This window comes from Hypanus sabinus, chromosome 16, assembly GCF_030144855.1.
Source record: "Hypanus sabinus isolate sHypSab1 chromosome 16, sHypSab1.hap1, whole genome shotgun sequence".
Classification (NCBI taxonomy): Eukaryota; Metazoa; Chordata; class Chondrichthyes; order Myliobatiformes; family Dasyatidae; genus Hypanus; species Hypanus sabinus.
In genome coordinates this window covers 64,793,339-64,813,520 of record NC_082721.1, presented here as the reverse complement: position 1 = coordinate 64,813,520, position 20,182 = coordinate 64,793,339, and the positions used below count along the sequence as shown (strand labels likewise).

Sequence of the window (20,182 nt, the reverse complement as noted above, 5' to 3'; positions counted from 1 at the left end):
CCTTTGGGTGACAGTGGGTGTGGGATTGGACGAGGCATTCACAGTTGTTCTTGGGGTCAGGAAGATGTGACGTCGAGTCACAGTCCTGTGTGTCCGGGTCTGATGCTGCTCGTTGTGGGAGTACACCAGCTTGGAGTTACAGAGGTCAGTGCTTCCCTGCCTGATCGGTGAACAGCAGGAAGGTGGGGGTAGATTCGGCAGGTAGACACACTGATCTCTAAAATGCCATCTTCATTCCAGTGGATCCACTTTCCTGTTCTGGCTCTGAGAAGCAGAACTCTACGCCGTCGCAATGCAACTTGGATTATTCAGCGAACGCCCAGCAGGTATGAGAACTCACTCCGTTTCTCCAAGGAGCAAACTTAACTTCCATTATCCCCAGACGCAGATCTATTGGAATGTTTTCCTCACTAGATGTATCCCTCTCCCTGCTTCTGTCCATCACTCTTTTCTACATACGTCTCTTCTCCTCACCCATCAGAATAAACACTGTTCCTCACTCTTTGTGTAATTCCAGCTTGCTGCTTTTACATTTGAGCAGCGACCACAAGTTCAAATTCACTCTCTAGATGTGGGTGTTGGTGCCACGGCCAGCATTTGTTGCCCATCCCGATTTATACTAATCCAAGACTCATTCCTTTTTATTCCATCTACCTTCCCATCGATACCCCCTAAATTCATCTCCTCGCTTAGGGCAATTCACAGCAGGCAATTAACCAACTGGTCTGCACATCTTTGGGATATGAGAGGAAACCTGGAAACTTTACTGATTAGTGAAGCCACACCAGAGACCCAGGTTCTACCCTGACATTGGGTAGAGTTTGCATCATCTCCCTGTGTTTGTGTGAGTTTCTTCCATGTGTCCAAAATTCCTCCCACATCCCAACGTGTTGAGGTCAGCTGCATAATTGTCTACTGTAAAATGTCCCTGGTGTGAGTGAGTGTTGCTGTTTGAGGGGAGTGGTTGGGAATATGGAGTGGATAAAAATGGGATTAATGCAAGATTAGTATAAATGTGTGGTTGATGGCTGGCATGGATTCCATGGGCCAAAAGGCCTTATTCCATACTGTATATCTATTATATCCCCATGGAATAACTCAGAATCGATTATGTTTCTTGGGCAGTCAGTCAGTGTGAGTCAGAAAGTCCCAGACTTTCTTAAGGAGAGACTTGTAAACTGGATCAGTTTGTAAAGTGTTTAAAACTGTAACAGAGGTTATTTATTGATTCATTTGGAGATAGAACATGGAACAAGTCTTTCTGGCCAGTGAGCTGCACAACCCATCAACCTACTAATTTTACCATTAGCTTAACCACAGGACAATTTACCGTGACCAATTAACCTAATGACCAATGCATTTGGAAGGATCTGGAGCACCAGAGAAAATCCACAAGATTCACAGGGAGAAAATACAAACTCCTTCCAGACAACACCAGAATTGAATTCTGAACTCTGGAACACCCCGAGCTGCAATAGCCTTGTCCTAACTGCGAAGTTTCCTCAACAGCCTGTGATGCTGCCTGGCCTGTGGACTTCTGGGACCAAAATGATGCAGGAACTCGGCAGTTCAGTCAGCATTAATGGAGAGGAATATGCGGTCGAGACTTTGACCTGAGATCCTTCAGCAGGACTGTTCAAAAAGTTATTATTCCCCTCCACAGATGCTGCCTGACCTGCTGAGTTCCTTCAGCATTTTGTATGTGTTGTTCGGGATTTTCAGTGTCTGCAGAATCTCTTGTGTTTTGGGCTTTTGGAACTATTGGAAAAGCACCTTTATTTAGTTTTTCTGCCATGTTAGATGGTAGTATAATAACCTGATGAGAATAAAGGGAGTAGGAAATATACAAGCAATACTGACTCATCATCTAGCTACAAACCTGCTCATGTTCCTGAGCCCTGGTGGTACGAGCCCAATCCCATATTCAGTCACACTGCCCACCTCCCTAGGCTTCAGCCTCGGTCCAGAACCCAGCTCCTACTCCACTCTCCAATTGCACAACAACTGCAATTCACATTCTGGGACCTGCCTGTGGAGTCACATGCCACATCAGCACAGTTTTCCAAATAAAGAATCTCAAGGTATCAGATTATCAGACCAGTTTTGTGGATTCATTGAGACAGCCCAGCGCAGCAGTCAATATAGTTGCTGCCTTATACACCTGATGTCCTGGGTTCAATCCAGATCTCCAGCACTGTCTGTGTGGAGTTTGCACAATTGCTCTCTGACCCTGTGGACTCTCCCAGGAGCTCCAGTTTTCTCCCACATCCCAAAGATGTAAAATTTGGTACATTGATTACCAGCAGTAACTTGCCCCTAGTGTGTTGTTGAAGGGTAGCATGTAGGGAATATTGTTGGATCTGGAAAGTGGAACAGTATGGCAGAGCAACAGGCCCTTCACCCTGCAATGTTGTGCTGAACTTATTAAGCACCAAACTAAACTAATCCGTTCTACCTGCACAATGTCCATATCCCTGATTCTCTGCACGTTCCTGTTCTTGTCTAAGAGCCTCTTAAATGTCTCTATCATAATGTAAAGAAAATATAAAGGAATGAGTTTAACATTAGCATCAATGGGAGTTTGAGGGACAGCATCCACTCAGTGGGCTGAAGGGCCTGTTTCCATGCTGTCTGAATTTTTGACTGAATTTCAACTTGATCAGCGATCGTTGGTCAATGCCAGTGGATTTCTTGGCCAAGATCTGTATCACAGTTCTGCCAGACCCTGTACAACATGTTGGAATGCTCTGAGACTGTGAAGGGCAGTGAATAAAGGAAATTTTATGCTATTCCTTCGTGCTTTTCCATGCTCAGAAGTGTCCTTTTATTGACCCTGTGACCTCCAGTAAGAGTTGCCATCGGAAACTGTGTTAGGGTCACCTGAGAAGCAAAGGAGTTTTAAAGGCTTCATTTTCAGACTTTTTTTTTCAGATTGCTTGTTATTTTTGATTTTTTTTCTGTTTGATTGTTCCATTATATTTAACTGTTGTCTTCTTCCACTGCCCAGTTAAACTCTGCAAAAGAAGTGCTGAAGTTAACTGATTGCTACAGTGATAAAATCTGTCAGAATTTCAGTGGGACAAATGATGCCAAGGTAAGGAATTAGAAGCCGAACAGTTTTATCCTGGGGTAAAAGTGGTGTGTTCCTGAGGTGGAGAGAGTAAAGAGGATATTTACAAGGATATAGTCAGGAGAATTTTGACTGAGGAATGATTGATAAAGTTAGCTTTCTTGAAGCAGAGAGTACTGAGGTTATGTAAAGGTCTTTTCACCTATCCAGATACATCAGTAACAATGGACATGAAGTATTTGGCAGGAGGTTGGGAAGGAAGTTGAACAGATACTTTTCTCAGCCAGAGGATCTTGAATACATTGTCAGAAAGAGAGTCATAGATACTGTATCTAAAAAGTACAGTACTTGGGGGGGGGGGGGGATTTTTTTCTGCCAGAACTGGCAAGGTGATTTGTTGTTTTCATGTTACAACCTATAAGACGAGGTTGGACAAACTTGGGTCATTTTCTCTGGAGCATCAGAGGCAGAGGCTGAGAGAGGCATAGACAGAGTAAACAGTCAGAATCTTCCTCCCAGGGTAGAAACACCAAATACTGTCAGACATGCATTTAAGGTGAGAGTGGGGAAGTTTAAAACAGATGTGTGGGACAGGTTTTTACACAGAGTGTTGGATGTCAGGAACAGGCTGCCAGAGTTAATGGTGGGAATAGTGGTGTTTAAGACACTATTCAATAAACACATGACGTTTCAGGGAATGGAGGGGTATAGATCATGTGGAGATAGAAGAGAAATGGTTTTAATTTGGCCTCATGTTCAGCACAGATATTCTGGGCTGAATGGCCTGTTCCTATGCTGTACTGTGCTATGATCTATGTATTATGGAAAACAGAGCTGGAGAGGAGCAGATGTGAAGGGATGGAGTATGGAGTGTGGAGGGGGTAGGGAGGGCATAGGGAGGTACAGAACTGGTGGGCAGAGTCTGAAAGTTAGAGCCATGCCTTTCACGAGTGAAATTTGAAAAGACTTGTACACTCAGATAGTGGTGGAAACTCAGAACACTCCTCAGTGACCCATCAATGTTGTGTCAAAGGTGGATTCTAGACCCGAGAGGAATGGGTTTTGTTAACTGGAGGTAGTAATGGGATGGGGGAATAGTCACCAGATGGTGTTACGGAATGGCAGTATGTTCTTATAGTACCTTTCTCACTGAATCATAGGATATTCACAACGCAACAGGCCATTCTGCCCATTGTATCTGCGCTGATTCAACCCAATCCCATCTCAGTGTTGGCATCGTACTTTCTAAATGTGGTGAGGGTTTATTCATCCACCAACCTGATTTGCCTTGTATTTCTGCCACTCTGCAATATGGGCAGTTGAGCAGATGTACTGGAGATACGTGTATAAATTAGACATTGAATCTGGTCAGAATTGGGTGAGAAATGCATTTGCATCCCAGAATCGCAGAACCCAGCCCCGATGAAGGGTCTTGACCTGAAATGTTGACTCTCCATTTCCCTGTATAGATGCTGTTTGACACTGACTGAGTTCCTCCAGCTTGTAGTGTGTGTTGCTGCAGAAGATGCACTTACATCCAGAGCCGCACAGGACTGGAAATGACAGCTTTATGGGGCAACGTTCATTGCTCTTGCCCACAAGTGTCTGCACTGGGTTGGTGACCAGAGAATGACGGAAGAGGCAAAGGGAGTCATAAAGAGATGGAGAAAGAGTAAGGGTTAAGAAAATGGGAGCAGGCGAGCAGAAGGCAATGGAGAAAGAAAAGAATTCAAAGTTGGGAAGCAAAGGGAGAGAAAAAGGGAATGGAGTAGAAGGGGAGAAAAAAGGTGGAAAAAGATTCAACAATTATAGCTGTAGGAATAAAAACAGGAAGGGGTATAAATCCTTCCATAAAGAAGAGAACTTCTTAAAGGTAGGCTTTCAATAGTCCCAGGGAAATCAATAGAACTGCCAATGTTCAAAGTAAGTTTATTATCAAAGTACATATACGTCACCATATACAACACTGAGGTTCATTTCCTTGCAGGCATTCACTGGGAAATAAAGAAATACAATAGAATTTATTAAAAACTATAAATAACAAAGAGTGAATATAACCAACATTGAAAAGCAAAGAAATTATGAAAATAAAGAAAAATGTAAATAAATAACACTGAGTAGTAGAGTCCTTGAAAGAGAGTCTATTGGTTGTGGTGTCAGTGCAATGTTGAGAATCACAGATCAATGGACATTTCGTGAAATCTGTTGTTTTGAGTACAAGACATAACTAATTATTCTAATGATTTGACGGTCTTCATTTTGAATGAGTTCTTTTGGGTTTCTTCGTTTTGTGGCTTCCTGTAAGGAAATTAATCTTAAGGTTGTATATACTATGCATACTTTGAACTTTTAGATTATGATAAATAAATAGGACAAGAGAGGAATATCAAAATAGTGTTCATGGGTTCACAGATCATTCAGAAATCTGATGGCAGTGAAAGAAACTGTTCCTGAAATGTTGAGTGTGCATCTTTAGGCTTCTCTACCTCCTTGATGGTAGTTATGAGAAGAGAGCTTGTCCTGGTGGTGATGGTCCTGAGTGATGGATGCTGCATTCTTGAGGCACTACCTTTTGAAGTTGTCCTCAATGGTGGGGAGGGTTGTACCCATGATAGGTCTGGTTAAGTGTGCAGCCCAGATCATTCTCTATCAATCCTGTTTATTAAAGCCTTCATTTCAGGCAGTACTGCAACTAGCTAGTATTGAATAAATCTGCTAGAACCTTTGGTGACATACCAAATCTCTCAAACTTCAAATGAAGTACAGCCACTGATGTGCATTTATTAATGTGTTGGGCCTAGAATAGAATCTCTAAGATGTTGACACCCAGGAACATGAAGGTACTCACTCTTTCCACCACTAGCCCTTACTAAAGCAGAAAATACTGGAGAAAATCAACCACTCTGGCAACATCGGTGGAAAGAGAAACCAGTCAACATTTTGTGTCAGTCACCCTTCCACAGAACTGGGGGAAGAGCAAATGGAAATTGCTGGACTCTGTAGGTCAGCCAACATTTGTGGAGAGGGAAACAGGATTAATGTTCTTGCTCAGTGATCCTTCATTAGAAAACCAGCATGTTCCATTTTTTTCCCAGACATTCAACATCTGTAGTATTTTGGTTCTCAATTAATGAGGTGTTCATTTTCATCTCTAGGATATGACAGCATTTGTAAACGATGTTCTTAATAGTCCGCGGCTGGAGAGCATGAACACCACTCAAAGGCTGGAGGTGGCAACGGCCACAGTGGACCTCTTGGAGAACATGGCAATGGCGATTGCTCTGAAACTACCCCGTTCAAAGTCAAAGACCATGGAAACAGCCTCTTTTGGTAAAGTGCTGCACTCTGAAAACACTAACCACTGGAGCAAAGGCCCTCATTGTTAATTATCGAGTCTGTGAAACTAGTTTCAAGTTCAGGGAAGGAAATGTGGAGATTACTTTCTCAATAATCAGCTAGTTTTGAAAATGATTAATATGTTGGCTCTTAACAGAAATCTTTGTTTAATTTGTCTAAAGTTTAAAATTCAACCAAGCGACAGGAAATATGGAAGAAAGGAAAATGCTGGAAGTAGTTGACTGGTCAGACAGCGTCCATGAAAAGAGAAACAGTTAACGTTCATATTGAAGATGTTAACTGTTTCTCATTCTAATGTTTCTGCCTGACCTGCTGAATTTACCAACATTTTTTGCTTTTATTTCTGATTACATGAAGTTGCTTTGGAAAGCTGTGCTGAAACATGCTGTGTAACTGATGGTGAGAGTCAGTTCTCATGTTTTGCACCAGTTACGACATCTTCACAAGAAATCTGATAATGAGATCACTGTCAGCTAGGTTTCCTGTTTCCCAGAACTCAACAGGAATGATTGAAGAAAGAGGTTCTTACTTGCCTGTATGGTACTGACTTTGCCAGCAACTAAATGTAGGACCATTCTCTCTGTTCTCACCCTCACTGCTGTCAGTGAAAAAGCTAATGGCATGTTAACCTTCATAACAAGGGGAGTTGAGTATAGGAACAAATAGGTCTTTCTGCAGTTGTACAGGGCCCTGGTGAGACCACACCTGGAGTATTGTGTTCAGTTTTGGTCTCCAAATTTGAGGAAGGACATTCTTGCTATCGAGGGAGTGCAGCGTAGGTTCAGAAGGTTAATTCCCAGGATGGCGGGACTGTCATATGTTGAAAGATTGGGGCGACTGGGCTTGTATACACTGGAATTTAGAAGGATGAGAGGGGATCTGATTGAAACATATAAGATTATTAAGGGATTGGACACCCTAGAGGCAGGAAACATGTTCCCGATGTTGGGGGAGTCCAGAACCAGAGGCCACAGTTTTAAGAATAAGGGGTAGGCCATTTAGAACGGAGTTCAGGAAAAACTTTTTCACCCAGAGAGATGTGGATCTATGGAATGCTCTGCCTCAGAAGGCACTGGAGGCCAATTCTCTGAATGCTTTCAAGAAAGAGTTAGATAGAGCTCTTAAAGATAGTGGAGTCAAGGGATATGGGGAGGAGGTAGGAACGGAGTACCGATTGTGGATGATCAGCCATGATCACATTGAATGACGGTTCTGGCTCGAAGGGCCAAATGGCCTACTCCTGCACCTATTGTCTATTGTTGAGCACAATGTCTAGGCTTCCATCCAGTGCAGAACTGTCGGGGTGCCGCACTGTCAGAGGTGCATCATTATGCATTGGACATTCTGTCATTTGCTGTGTTGTGGGAATACAAAGCACTATATCATAGAAGACCAGGAGAATTATACCAAATGTTCCAGATAAGATTATCCCCAAACCCTCAGTCACATTACATAATGGGTTATTTCATCTCTTTGTGTCCTCACTGTCTGCAATACTCAAAGGTATTCACCAATACAGTACTATCATACTGTGCGGAAGGTCATTCTGCCCATTGAACCCATGCTAGGTCTTGACAGGGACACTGTAGTCCAATATCCTCTGATTCTCGATAGCCCTCTAATTATTTTCTCTCCAACACTTCATGTGTTTCCCCATTTGAAAGCTCACAATGAAACAGTTCCCCTTCCCATCCATGCAGTGAGTTCTGTGACCACTCTCTGTGTGGAAGGCTTTCTCTTCTGGCACCCCTGGTTGAACAATAGTCACCTTTAGTATTCTGGCTGTTGGTTCTCCACCCTTCTTCAATGAAAGAACTTTCGCTTCATTAATTCTGCCCAAACCATTGCCAATCTTGAAGGTTTTTATCAAATTATCTCTCAACCTTTACTTCTAAAGAAGAACAGTGAAGAACATTCTCTGGTCAGTCAATGGATCTGATGTTCCTTATCTACTGCATCTTCCCGCTCTATCTTCTCTGCAGTCCCACTAAGCGTGGTAACCAAACACAAAGTAACTCAACCATCTTTTATAGAAGTTCCTCCACACTTCAAAAATAACATCTTGGAGGCTATTCTAAAGTTGAGAAAAAGACTGAAGTCATGAAAAGTCCGTGGAAGTTCTGTGCTCACAATATGAGAGTGGGAGATCACTGCCTGTGTCACAGGTAACAAGTGCTGGGAAGATATTAGAGCTCATGAACTAACATATTTGAGCCAGAATTTATCATTTTACCTGTTTTTGATCAGTGCCACCAGACAATGAAGAACATGCATGAGTATTTTCTCTCAGTTCTGTGGGAGCTGAGACTAATTGTTTTCTTACTACAATAAGCTAACTCAACCCAAGAAAGCCCAAATTGTATCCATCAGATGGGATTCTCAGAATGCCTGAACAAGACTTTGCAGAGAGGCATTGATTAAAGAGTTATCAAGGGAGAAGGAGAGAGGGAGACAGGGAGGGAGGGAGGGAGAGAGAGAGAGAGAAAACATCCGTTTTGCCTCTGAATGCTTCACTTCACTTTTAACTTTCCTCATAGTTCTTAAGGTCAAGGTGCCTGAAAGGAACAATGTGAATTCAGACCAAATGGTGAAATTGGAAACTCAGAATAATTCCTTTGAGATTTACTGGAGAACTATTGCTGGAGAAAATAAAAATAACACTGGTAAGTTTTCTGTCTCATTCCCATGCTTGTGTACACGGTATAAGAATGAGTTTGGCCAGTGATTTACAGACTCATTCACAGGGGATATTCTACCTTGCCCAAGTTGTTGACTGAACTATTACTCTGTGGGATCAGTCTGTGCTCCCCTACATGAAGATATGCTGCAGGAAGGAGAATGGGGTTGAGGTGAAGAATAAATCAGCCATAATGGAATGGCAGAGGAAACCCTATCAGCTGAATGGCCTAATTCTGTAACTATGTCTGATGGTCTTATCTCCTTTCCCAGAAACACACCATTTTCTGTGGATCTCCAGATTTTGAACCATCCACAAGACACAGGTCAGGAATGTGGTAGACTCCCATTTACCTGGAAGAGTATGGTTTAACCAACACAAATTAACTTAACACCATCCATGATAAAGCAGCCCACATGATGATCTCCTTGTCCATCCCCAATGACAGCTGATTTTAATTTTCAAAGACTTACAAAGCGCTGCTGCAATGGATGTGTTTTGTGTTGACCTGCCTTTATATCCAGTTGCTGGAGTGTTTCAGTGATGTTTCTCCACATTCACCAAAGGCTGATCTATTATCTCCACAGAGTTTCAGGCCGTTTCCTTAATTGTATTCAAAGACTTGGAATCCCTGCTGAACCAAGAGATTAAAGACGGCCGTCCATCTCAGAACAATGTCTCATTAAACTCCAAGGTGATAGCCGCCACCATCAGCAACAAAGCCATCAGCCATAATCTGAAGGAAAAGTTCAATTTGACTCTGAAACTCAACCAGGTTTGTAGATGCAATCTGTGATATCCCCCATTTGAAATTGAGTTTCTTGCTAAAAGTGCAAAATGGGAGGCTGAACAGGTGCAGATCCTGGGTTTAGCTATAACATTTCCATGGAAACTGGGTTTGGGCCATTTCAGGTCAGTTTATGGTGTCCGTTCCAGTCACCATTACTCAGGGACAGTACAATGGGACCTGATAGAGGAAGTGGAGATCCCTCACCTGAGAGAGATGGGGGAATGTTTAGAGACTGGTGGTGAGACACATTAAAGGAGGAGTCCCTTGCTGTTATTTCTCAGGTCATTGAGTAATTGATTACAAAGTACAACCACCACTTCATTGAAAGGAAAAAACCCATTACTGCATTACTATAATTACCCATTCAGCCATCGAGTTTGCACAGTAGCAGAGTGGTTGACATAACACTTTACAGTGCCAGCAATAAGACAGGGGTTCAATTCCTGCCAGTGTCTGTGAGGAGCTTGTTCTTTCTCTTTGTGACCACATGGGTGTCATCAAAGACTGTGTTGGTCATTGACACAAATGATGCATTTCACTGTAAATTTCAAAGGTTTGATATTCATGTGGCAAATAAAGGCAATCTTTTCTAATTTTATGACCCTGCACATCACAAATTTGATGGGATATTCTGGGAGTTCCATTTTCCATTTACCTTGTCTCCCCGTCCCCAATTCGAGGTCATGGGACAATGTACATGGAGCTTCGCTCTGTTTCTAACCAGTGTCTCCTGTCCCGTGGCTGTTTGATGGAACAGTGTCATGGGATTGGTTAGAATGATATTCCCTCTTTTGTGTTAAGTGCAGTTCTGTGACTTGTTTCCCACCTACAGGAGATCATTCTGTTTGCTGTATCTATGGGATTGGGGTGTACCTAACAACTTCAGCCTTTGTACTACTTTGGGATGTGTGAATATTTAACCTGTTATTAGAATGTTTTCGATAATTGTTAAAATAATTTGTCCTTATCTGGAAACAGGAACAGGAAGATGGCAAAGAGCCAGAATGTGTCTATTGGAGTAATACCAAACAGAGAAGTGTCTGGTTATCTGATGGTTGTGAACGGATCCATTCCAATCAGACCCATGTAATCTGCCAGTGTAACCATCTGACAAGCTTTGCTATTTTAATGGCTCCAGTTCAGATGGAGGTAAGAAATCATTGAATAGAAAAATCTGTAGTCGGATGAAAAGGGTGAATGAAGAGAGTCAGAGTGAGAGAGACACAAACACAGAAACAGACCCTTCAGCCCACATTCTCCATGCTGATCATCGAGGGTCACCTGCATTAAAATTTGTTCTGTAGCTTTCTATATACTGGTGATACAAATCCTTGTCTAGATATCGCTGGATGTGATGCACCTGCCTCTGCCACCCCCTCAAGGCAGTGTGTCCCAATGGGTGAAAACAATCCTTCCACAAATCCCTTCAAAATCCTTACCCCGTCCGCTCAACCTCTGTGACTGCATTTCGACACTTCTGCTATGGTGTAAATTTTCCCAGTATCTATTCACTCTGTGCTCCATCAGCATCCTCTGCTGCAAGGAAAACAAAACACTGATCCATGCAAGTCAAAAGGATGGTTCCGAAGGCATATAGTGTGGTGGCCTTCCTTAGTCAGATGTGGTTAGATCACTGTCAGAGCACTGAGTTCAGTTCTGTTTGCCTTATCATAGGAATGTTAGAAACGTAGAAAGCCTACAGCACAATACAGGCCCTTCAGCCCACAAAGCTGTGCCAAACATGTCTTTACTATAGAAATTACCAAGGGTCACCCATAGCCCTCTATTTTACTAAGCTCCATGTACCTATCCAGGAGCCTCTTAAAGTACCCTATTGTATCTGCCACCAGCATCGTTGCTGGCAGCCGATTCCACGCACTCAGCACTCTCTGCGTAAAAAAACTTACCCCTGGCATCTCCTCTGTACCTACTTCCAAGCACCTTAAAGCTGTGTCCTCCCGTGTTAGCCATTTCAGCCCTGGGAAAAGCCTCTGACTATCCACACGATCAATGCCTCTCATCATCTCATACACCTCTATCAGGACACCTCTCATCCTCCGATGATGTGGAAGATTTAGAGAGGCTGCAGAGGGGATTTGCAATTGGAAAGCATGTCTTATGAGGATAGGTTGGGTGACCTAGGGCTTCGTGAATCACCTCTTCACCCTCTCCACTGATATTTTTCATGACACTTTCACATAGTGCAGAGGGAGACACGATAACCGCCAAATGTTGGCAGGAGGCTTGTAAGAGGAGGAGTCCCTCTGTCACCATTTCTCAGGAAATTACGTAGCCTCAGTTTCAGAGAACAAGTCCAGCAGCTCACTCAGCAGCACTCTAGCTGTGGTCTACACAATGTTGCTTAAAGTTTTACCATTTCCTGTCTGTACTGTACTTATATTTTATTCCCTGACTAATGCTGGCAAGTAATCAATGCCTTCTTTACTGCCTTAGCGACCTTTATTCCACCTTCGGGAATACAATGACTTGTACACACTGTTCCTCCACACACCAGGTCCTCACCATTCATGATGTAAGTCCTCCCCTTATTACAGATACTCGAGGGAGCACCGACACTGGACTGAGGAGCAACAAACAATCTGCTGGAGGAACTTATCAGGTCGAGCAGCATCTGTAGGGAGAAAGGAATTGTCAAAATCTCAGTTCCGAACCCCGTATCAGGACTGAGTTGACGTTCTGGTTCTGATTCAGGGTTTCAAACCAAAACAGCAGCAGTTCCTTTCCTCCCACAGACGCTGCTCGACCCGCTGAGTTCCTCCAGCAGATCAACTGTTGCTCCTACCTTTGTTAGACGTGCCAAGGTTATGGTACGGTATTAGTTATGGGTGGCACTGTAGCGTTCCTGCCTTTATTAGTTGTGCCAAGGATAGAGTACAGTATCAGATGTGGGCAACACGGTAACATAGTGGTGAGCAAAATCACTTTATAGCACCAGTGATCACCAGTTGTGGTTTGATTCCCGCCGCTGCCTGTAAGGGGTTTGTACTTTCTCTGCATGATCACCATGTCTAATGCTGTCCCTGGAGACTCTATCACAGCCGATTCCTGAGCGTGGTTCCCCACTTTGTGCTTGCAGATTGACGACAGGCACTTGGAGGTGATCACCTACTTCGGCCTCATCATCTCCCTTTTCTGCCTCGCTGCCTCCATCGCCGTATTTGTCAACTGCAAATCCATCCAGAATGCTAACACCAGTCTCCACAAGCACCTGAGTATCACCCTCTTCCTGGCACAGTTCATCTTTCTGATCGGAATGCGGATTAAACAGCCGGTAAGAAATCCAAATTACCACCTCTAATTCTCAGATGTCTTCTGAATGTGCAGTTAGTCAAATTCTGCAGCAAAGCCAGACTTAACGTGGGAGTGATGGGATCTCAGCCCCTGCTCTCCCATCACTCTCCTCTGGTGTCCTCTCCTTCCATTGGCCCATCATGACCAGCGTGCCATCCCTTTAATCAGATCCTCATTGCAATGGCGGCCAAAGCCTCCAAGCATTGGAGACCCTCCCCTTCCCCACGGTCCTGTCACCACAGAACATTGCTCTTTCCCTCTCTCTGCCCTCCTGCCCAATGGCCTCACGGGACACTCCAAACCACCCCATTCACATTCACCCTGGGGTGCAGTGGATTAACCGTGTCACTGAGTTTCCCGGTCACTGGAGAATGAGTGACATCAGCACACTTTGCAGATCTGGAGCTGCAACAAGATATTTTGTAAAAAGTACCAAAGTTGTTCTAAGTTTATGGACTCACAAGAGTTTGTAAACACTGGAAACCTGGAGCAAATCACAAAGGAGCTGGAGGAACAGAGGAGGTCAGGCAATGTGAAACGTCTAACGTCCATGTCCCTTCATAGATACCTACTGACCCTTGGAGTTCCTCCATCTCCTTTGTGTATTATTCTAATTGTATCACTGAATTACTACTCATTAATATATCTTTGGTGTGTATCACCACCGTGTACTTTATATGTTTGCACATTATCTCTTCCATTGTGTATATGTGTTGGTGTACTAGTTTATTTCAGTGTCGCTGTGTTAGTATCTCTGAGTTACACACATAAAACACTGGAGAAACTCAGCGGGTCAGGCAGCATCTATGGAGGGAATAAACAGTTGAGATTTCGGGCTGAGACCCTTCATCAGGATTGGAAAGGAAGGGGGCAGAAGTCAGAATCAGAGGGAGAGGAGGGGGAAGGAATACAAGCTGGCAGGTGATAGGTGAGATGAGGTGACGGGGAAGGAGTGTGGGTGCTGGGGGTGGGTACAAATACAGCAGCTGGGAGGTGATAGGTGAAAAAGTTAAAGGGCTGAAGGAAAAGGAATCTGATTGGACAGGAATGTGGAGCAGGGGAGAAATGGAAGGTTGGGAACCGGGGGAGATAACAGGCAGGTGAGGAGAAAAGAAGAGGTAAGAGAGAGCTGGAAAAGGTTGTCAGTCCGTTTATGATGCCATGTGTTTTTCTCTGTGTCTGCGTGAATGTCTTTAGCTGTGGTTATCACTTCCTGTTTCTTTCACTTGTCTGTAACCGTCTGTGTGTCTCTGACCCGCGTCTGCATGTTCCTGCCTGCGTCCCTGTCTCTGCCTGCCCTCTGCTTTGGCCCCGAGCTGCTCACTATTCACTCTGTTGCCTCTTTCTTTAGGTTGTCTGCGCCCTGATTGCCGGGTGTCTGCATTACCTCTTCCTTGCCGTCTTCGTCTGGATGTTCCTGGACAGTTTGCAGCTTTTCATCATGTCCAGACACCTGACAGTCACCAATTACACTCGTAGACATATCATCAAACGAAGATACCTGTACGTTTCTGCTTATGCTGTTCCTGCTGTGATCGTCATTATCTCAGCGGCAGTAAATCACAAGGGTTATGGAAGAAAACGAGAGTGAGTATTAAATAAGGAAATGTGATAGAGTGATACAACTGACTGTGACACAGAAAGAGGCCATTCAGTCCATCTGGTCCATGCTAGCTTCTTGCAGATTTAGCCCTTCTCCCTATCTCCCTCTACCCCTGCATCTTATCCTCCCATACCTTCCCGTCAACTCCCCTTTGATGCTTTCTCCACCCACCCACAACAAGGGGTAATTTACTGTCAATTAGTTACCTGTTACACACCTTTGGGATGTGGGATCAAATAGGAGCTGTTGGGGAAAACCCGACACAGTCTTGGAGACAACATGCAAACTCCACTCGGTTGGCAACCAAGATCAGGATTGATTCCACTGCCCTAACACAGGATGTGAGTTGAGTCCTGTACCAGCTCTGAGAACAAACCATTCAATTCATCAAGAGTCCTTCATCTGAAACCTTGATAATATTGTATTCAATATTCCCCAAATGGTGATTGAAAATTGTGAAAATGAAAATACTCACGAGGGTTATTGTGGGTATTGTCTGAAAGGCTCCCAAGGACTGCGGAGGCTTTGACTTCGCCCGCTAACAGACCCTGACCAAACTGATTTCAGTTGCTGAACCCCTGAGAGGTCTGAGATTAGCCATGGGCCAGAGGTGAATCCTCAGAAGGCATTGGGGCAACAGGAGAGCATTTGGCATTTCCAAGTGTTTTCCAATCAACCCTGACTGGAACTGATTACCCTAGTTTTCGTAGCCTGTTGACCTGGGATCAAAGGGGAGAGTTTCCAGTGACCTGATATCCCACTGATCTCCATTGAGGGACCTGCAGAATTGAGTTTGGCTGAGATCGCAGCATCACAGAACATTGCAGAGCTGATAGGCTAATGGCCAATCATTCCCTCAACTTCTTCTGGGATTGACCACAATGAGAGAGGCAAACAAGGTTTCTGTTGAAACACCAGCTGCCTGACGCTGTTGGATTTGGTCACTATTAACCCTAATCTCTGCATATGGGGCAGGGGGGTAAATGGGGTGGTGCCCCTCCCCGTCCTTCTCAAGTCCATCCTGTGCTAAGTAGCTCCACCCGCTCCGTTTTACAGCAGATGCCCAACTCTGTGGACAGAGGTTGAGTTCCAGTACAGAGCTGAGGGGGAGTCACATTGTCACTGGTGTTGTCATTGGAGGAGATATCAGAGCTAAGTCCTGGCTCTAGTTTCAAATGGACAGAATTTATCCCACAAAACTATATCAAAGAAGAGCACAGGCCATTTTCACCCACACTCAAACCAACATCCCGTAACTAGTGGCATGATTGGTCATCAGTGCACTGCTATTGTTTGGGATCTTGCCACACAGAGATTGGCTGCCAATTTCCTGCAATGTAGATCCGCTGACATTCTCAATGTAATTCACAAACTGACTGCCACCCAGTGACGAAACTCTTCCATCTTCACAGCTGTTGGTTGAAGCACGAGTCGGGGTTTAACTGGAGTTTCCAGGGCCCGGTCTGTTTTGTGATTCTGGTAAGCTTCCTGTTTCTCTCTACACACCAGCTGTCCATTCCAGACCAGGGTTCTCTCTTGTTGTGTGCTTCACTTTCAGGCTTCTGTGTGTGTCTACATGGTGTGTCTCTATGCCCAGGGTTCACAGACACCAGATATCACTGTGCTCTGGAGTCTCTTGGTACCCAGGGTTGAGAAGGACGAGCTTGGGGAATGCACTGAAGCTCGGTGCAGACACTGCAAAAGCTCAGTGGGGAAGGACCACAGTCAAGGGTGGTGCCTCTGCTGTGGGGCTGTGTCCAGTGTAACAACCCCTCACAAATCACTCATGGACTGTGAGAAGCATCATGTCCTCTCAATATTAATGTGTCTGACACTCAGCATGGTCAGCACATTTTATAACTGAAGAAATATCAGTGAATCTGGCCCTCAGGTGTGTGTGAATCGCACCTCTGACCTAGGGGCTGGCCTTTGACCCCTGATCTGTTGCTTTCACTTCTGACCCTGTGTCACTGCCTCCATCAACCTGCACCCTGTGTTATCTTGAACCCCAGCCACTGAGCGACACAAATGATGCAGCCAGCCTGCACATCCTGGGTAATTTCCTCCATTATTTGCCCCTCCCCAGACCCTCTCTGAGTCGTGTGTGCACTGGGCCCAGTGATAACGGAATCTTCATGGTTGCTTTCATCCCTTTGAGACATCGGCACATTTGCAGATTAGATACCACTTTACCCCAAGTGTTGGGACAGTTCGTCAAATGCTTCACACTTTGGAGATGATGGAAGATTCTGATCTAAAAGCAAGTTCCTGTTGTTAAACTATGTTAAAGCATGGTATCTCTTTCCACCATCTTTTGTCTTTTTATTTAACACTGAGTCAAGTGGACTTATGCCTTGGGTTTGGTTGTGTCTGTTTGCATAACTAAGAAGGGCAGTGAGGAGGAATAGGCAGTTTGAGGGGCACCGGGTCATTGATTCAAGGCAGGATGGAGGAAAGAAGCAGAGAAACTGGGGGCTACTTCCCAGTCTTCTGGCCTGGAATTCCCAGCCCACAGATCCCACTGACTCAGCATAATGGTTATGGGTGAACAATTCCAGTTAATTCCCCTCCTGGGTTTCCTAGTTATGAGATTCTGAGGAAGATGCCATCCCTTGGGTTACAGCTCGAAGAATTTTGGTTTTCCAAAGTTGACTGGAGAGTTTTGGGGTGAGAGATGGGGACAAGCAGAATTTTAGATGAGGGAGTGTCATGATGAAAGCCACGGATCATTGAGGAGAAAGTGTGAATGTCAGTGAGTTAGACAGTAAACTGGGAGGGGTGAAATGAGTGTGGGATTTGGAGAATCTGTTCTGTCTTCCTCATGAAACTCTCTCTCTCATCCTTGTTTACTCTTTCCTCTATCATTCCCTCACTCTCGTTCTCTCTCACACACACGTCCTCTCTCTATCTTGCACACTCTGTTTGTCTCTCTCCAGGTCAATACAGTCCTTTTATGTTTGACTCTCTACTTACTGAGACGCCATTTGAACTCGCGCAACAAGGAGGTGTCGAAGCTTAAGGAAACCAAGTAAGTGACTTGATGGATGTATATAAGATGATATGAGGCATGGAGTGGACAGCCAGCATCTTCCTCCCAGAGCAACAATGGCTAACACGAGATGGCATAATTTTAAGGTGATTCAAGGAAAATTATTGGCGAGGGGTGGGGCACGATCTTGGAGGTAAGTTGTTCACACAAAGAGTGGTGTGAGTGTGGAACACACTACCAGGGGTGGTGGTAGAGGGGGGTACATTAGACCCTTAGATAGGCACATGGATGAAAGAAGAATGAAGCCCTATGTGGGAGGAAAGGGTTAGCTTAATCTTGGAGTAGGTTAAAAGTTTAGCACAACATCATGAGCTGTAGGGTCTGTACTCTGCTGTGTTCTCTGTTCTGTGTTCCACTCTATGTCCATCACTAGCCCAGCCTCTCGGGACCCCGACATGGGGCAGAGTCCTGACATGGAAGCTGCTGTTGTTCGTGACCATAAGACAAAGGAACAGAAGTCGGCCATTCAGCCCATCGAGTCTGCTCCACCATTTTATCATGATCCATTCTCCCATTTAGTCCCACTCCCCTGCCTTCTCACCATAACCTTTGATGCCCTGGCTATTCAGATACCTATCAATCTCCACTGCTGTCCACAAGTTCCACAGATTCACCACCATGACCACCACCACCAGATTCACCGTGACCTGGCAAAACAGAGACACTCCTACTGAGAGCCAACAGCACATGACCCATGTGGCTAGGTCCCAAATGTCTGAGGCGTCGATGCTGCAAAGTAAATATATGCACTTGCATCCTCTTTGGATAATTACAGGGAGGGGACACCAAGATCTCTTTGCACATACCTCACTTTTCAGAATCAGAATCAGGTTTGTTAGCACTGAAAAACTTTACTATCACTGACATACTAGTGGTCACTTCATTAGGTATATCTATTAGATACACCAATATATTTTCCTGCTGTAGCCCATCTGCTTCAAGGTTTGAATCTTTTCTGAACACCACTATTGTAATGTGTGGTTACTTGAGTTACTGTTACCTTCATTTCAGCTTAAATCAGTCTGGCTATTCTCCTCTGACCTCTCTCATTAACATGGTGTTTCTTTCCCACAGAGAGGCCATTCACTGGATTTTTGTTTGTTCTTGCACCATTCTCTGTATTCTCCAGATGTTGTGTGTGAAAATACCAGGACATCAGCAGTTTTTGAGATACTCAAGCCACCCCACCTGGCAACACAATTATTCCATAGTCAAAGCCACTTAGTTCATTTTGTTCCCCATTCTCATTAACAACTGAACCTCTTGACCACGTCTGCATGCTTTTATTTATTGAATTGCTGCTACATGATTGGCTGATTAGCTACTTGCATTATCAAACAGGTTTACAGGTGTGTCTAATAAAGTGACCACTGAGTGTATATCATGATATTTGTTGATCTGTAACAGCAAATCAACTCTATATTAGTATATTGTTTTCCAGTTGATCCCTGGTGAGCGAGTGGGATGAGAGCTCGCAGCTTCCCAGGAAGGATTTCCGGCCATGGTGCTGATCTCTGCCAATGGTGACATTAGAAGTGGGAGATTATCGTTGGCCGGAGGTGCCTGGGGGAAATGTACATGCCATGTGAGAATAGTGTCAGGACTGACACGATTGCTGCCACTTACCCTCAAGCCCAATGACCAATAATGGTTGATGATGTCACCAAAAGATGGGACACATTCGGAAGACACTTCAACAATCTGAGCATAATCAAGCAGAACATTGTATCGTGAAGGGAAACTCATGTTTCCTATCGTCAATCTAATAATAAATAAGGTAGAGAAGGATGAGTCATTGGGTTTTCAGAAGGCATTTGGACTTTTCTTTATGACAGAAGTACTCCTTCTGGGAACAGATATGACTGGAGAGATGAAGTGATTCTGAGGGCCCTGAAGGTGTCTTTCCACTAAACAGGCTCCATTCTTGGTTGTAGGGTGGGTGAGTGGCAGTTTCACAGCCAAATCCATCAGCCACCCTAAACACCAGTGAAGCATCTCTAGCCCTGTCTCTCCATCTCTTTTTGCAAGGGGCCCTATCATTCAGTTGATTTAATTCTCTCTACTAACACTGAGGGATGTTCACAGGCCAAAGACCTGATGACCTATCCTGACTGTCTGACACATCAGGCATGCTAAACCTAATTCTTGGCCTCTGGGTTCTTCATGATGAAGGGTCTTCTCCCTCTCAATGCTGCCTGGCCTGCTGTGTTCCACCATCATTTTGTGTGTGTTGTTTGAATTTCCAGCATCTGCAGATTTCCTCATGTTTGCTCTTCATGGAAAAAAAGACGCCAACTTACTGAACATCAACATGACCTGATAAT

At 44.4% G+C, this 20,182-nt stretch overlaps 1 protein-coding gene across 1 annotated transcript in view; it reads left to right on the top strand.

Moving 5' to 3' along the window:
• Nucleotides 1-20,182, top strand: part of LOC132406383 (adhesion G protein-coupled receptor E1-like) — a 76,248-nt gene that overhangs the window by 50,236 nt on the left and 5,830 nt on the right. Inside the window, exons 12-21 of the mRNA XM_059991987.1 lie at nt 241-326; nt 3,008-3,094; nt 6,226-6,400; nt 8,965-9,090; nt 9,692-9,879; nt 10,873-11,043; nt 12,992-13,186; nt 14,558-14,793; nt 16,222-16,288; nt 17,746-17,837. Of these exons, the coding sequence (XP_059847970.1) occupies nt 241-326; nt 3,008-3,094; nt 6,226-6,400; nt 8,965-9,090; nt 9,692-9,879; nt 10,873-11,043; nt 12,992-13,186; nt 14,558-14,793; nt 16,222-16,288; nt 17,746-17,837 (1,423 nt within the window). The remainder of the gene's footprint in view (nt 1-240; nt 327-3,007; nt 3,095-6,225; nt 6,401-8,964; nt 9,091-9,691; nt 9,880-10,872; nt 11,044-12,991; nt 13,187-14,557; nt 14,794-16,221; nt 16,289-17,745; nt 17,838-20,182) is intronic.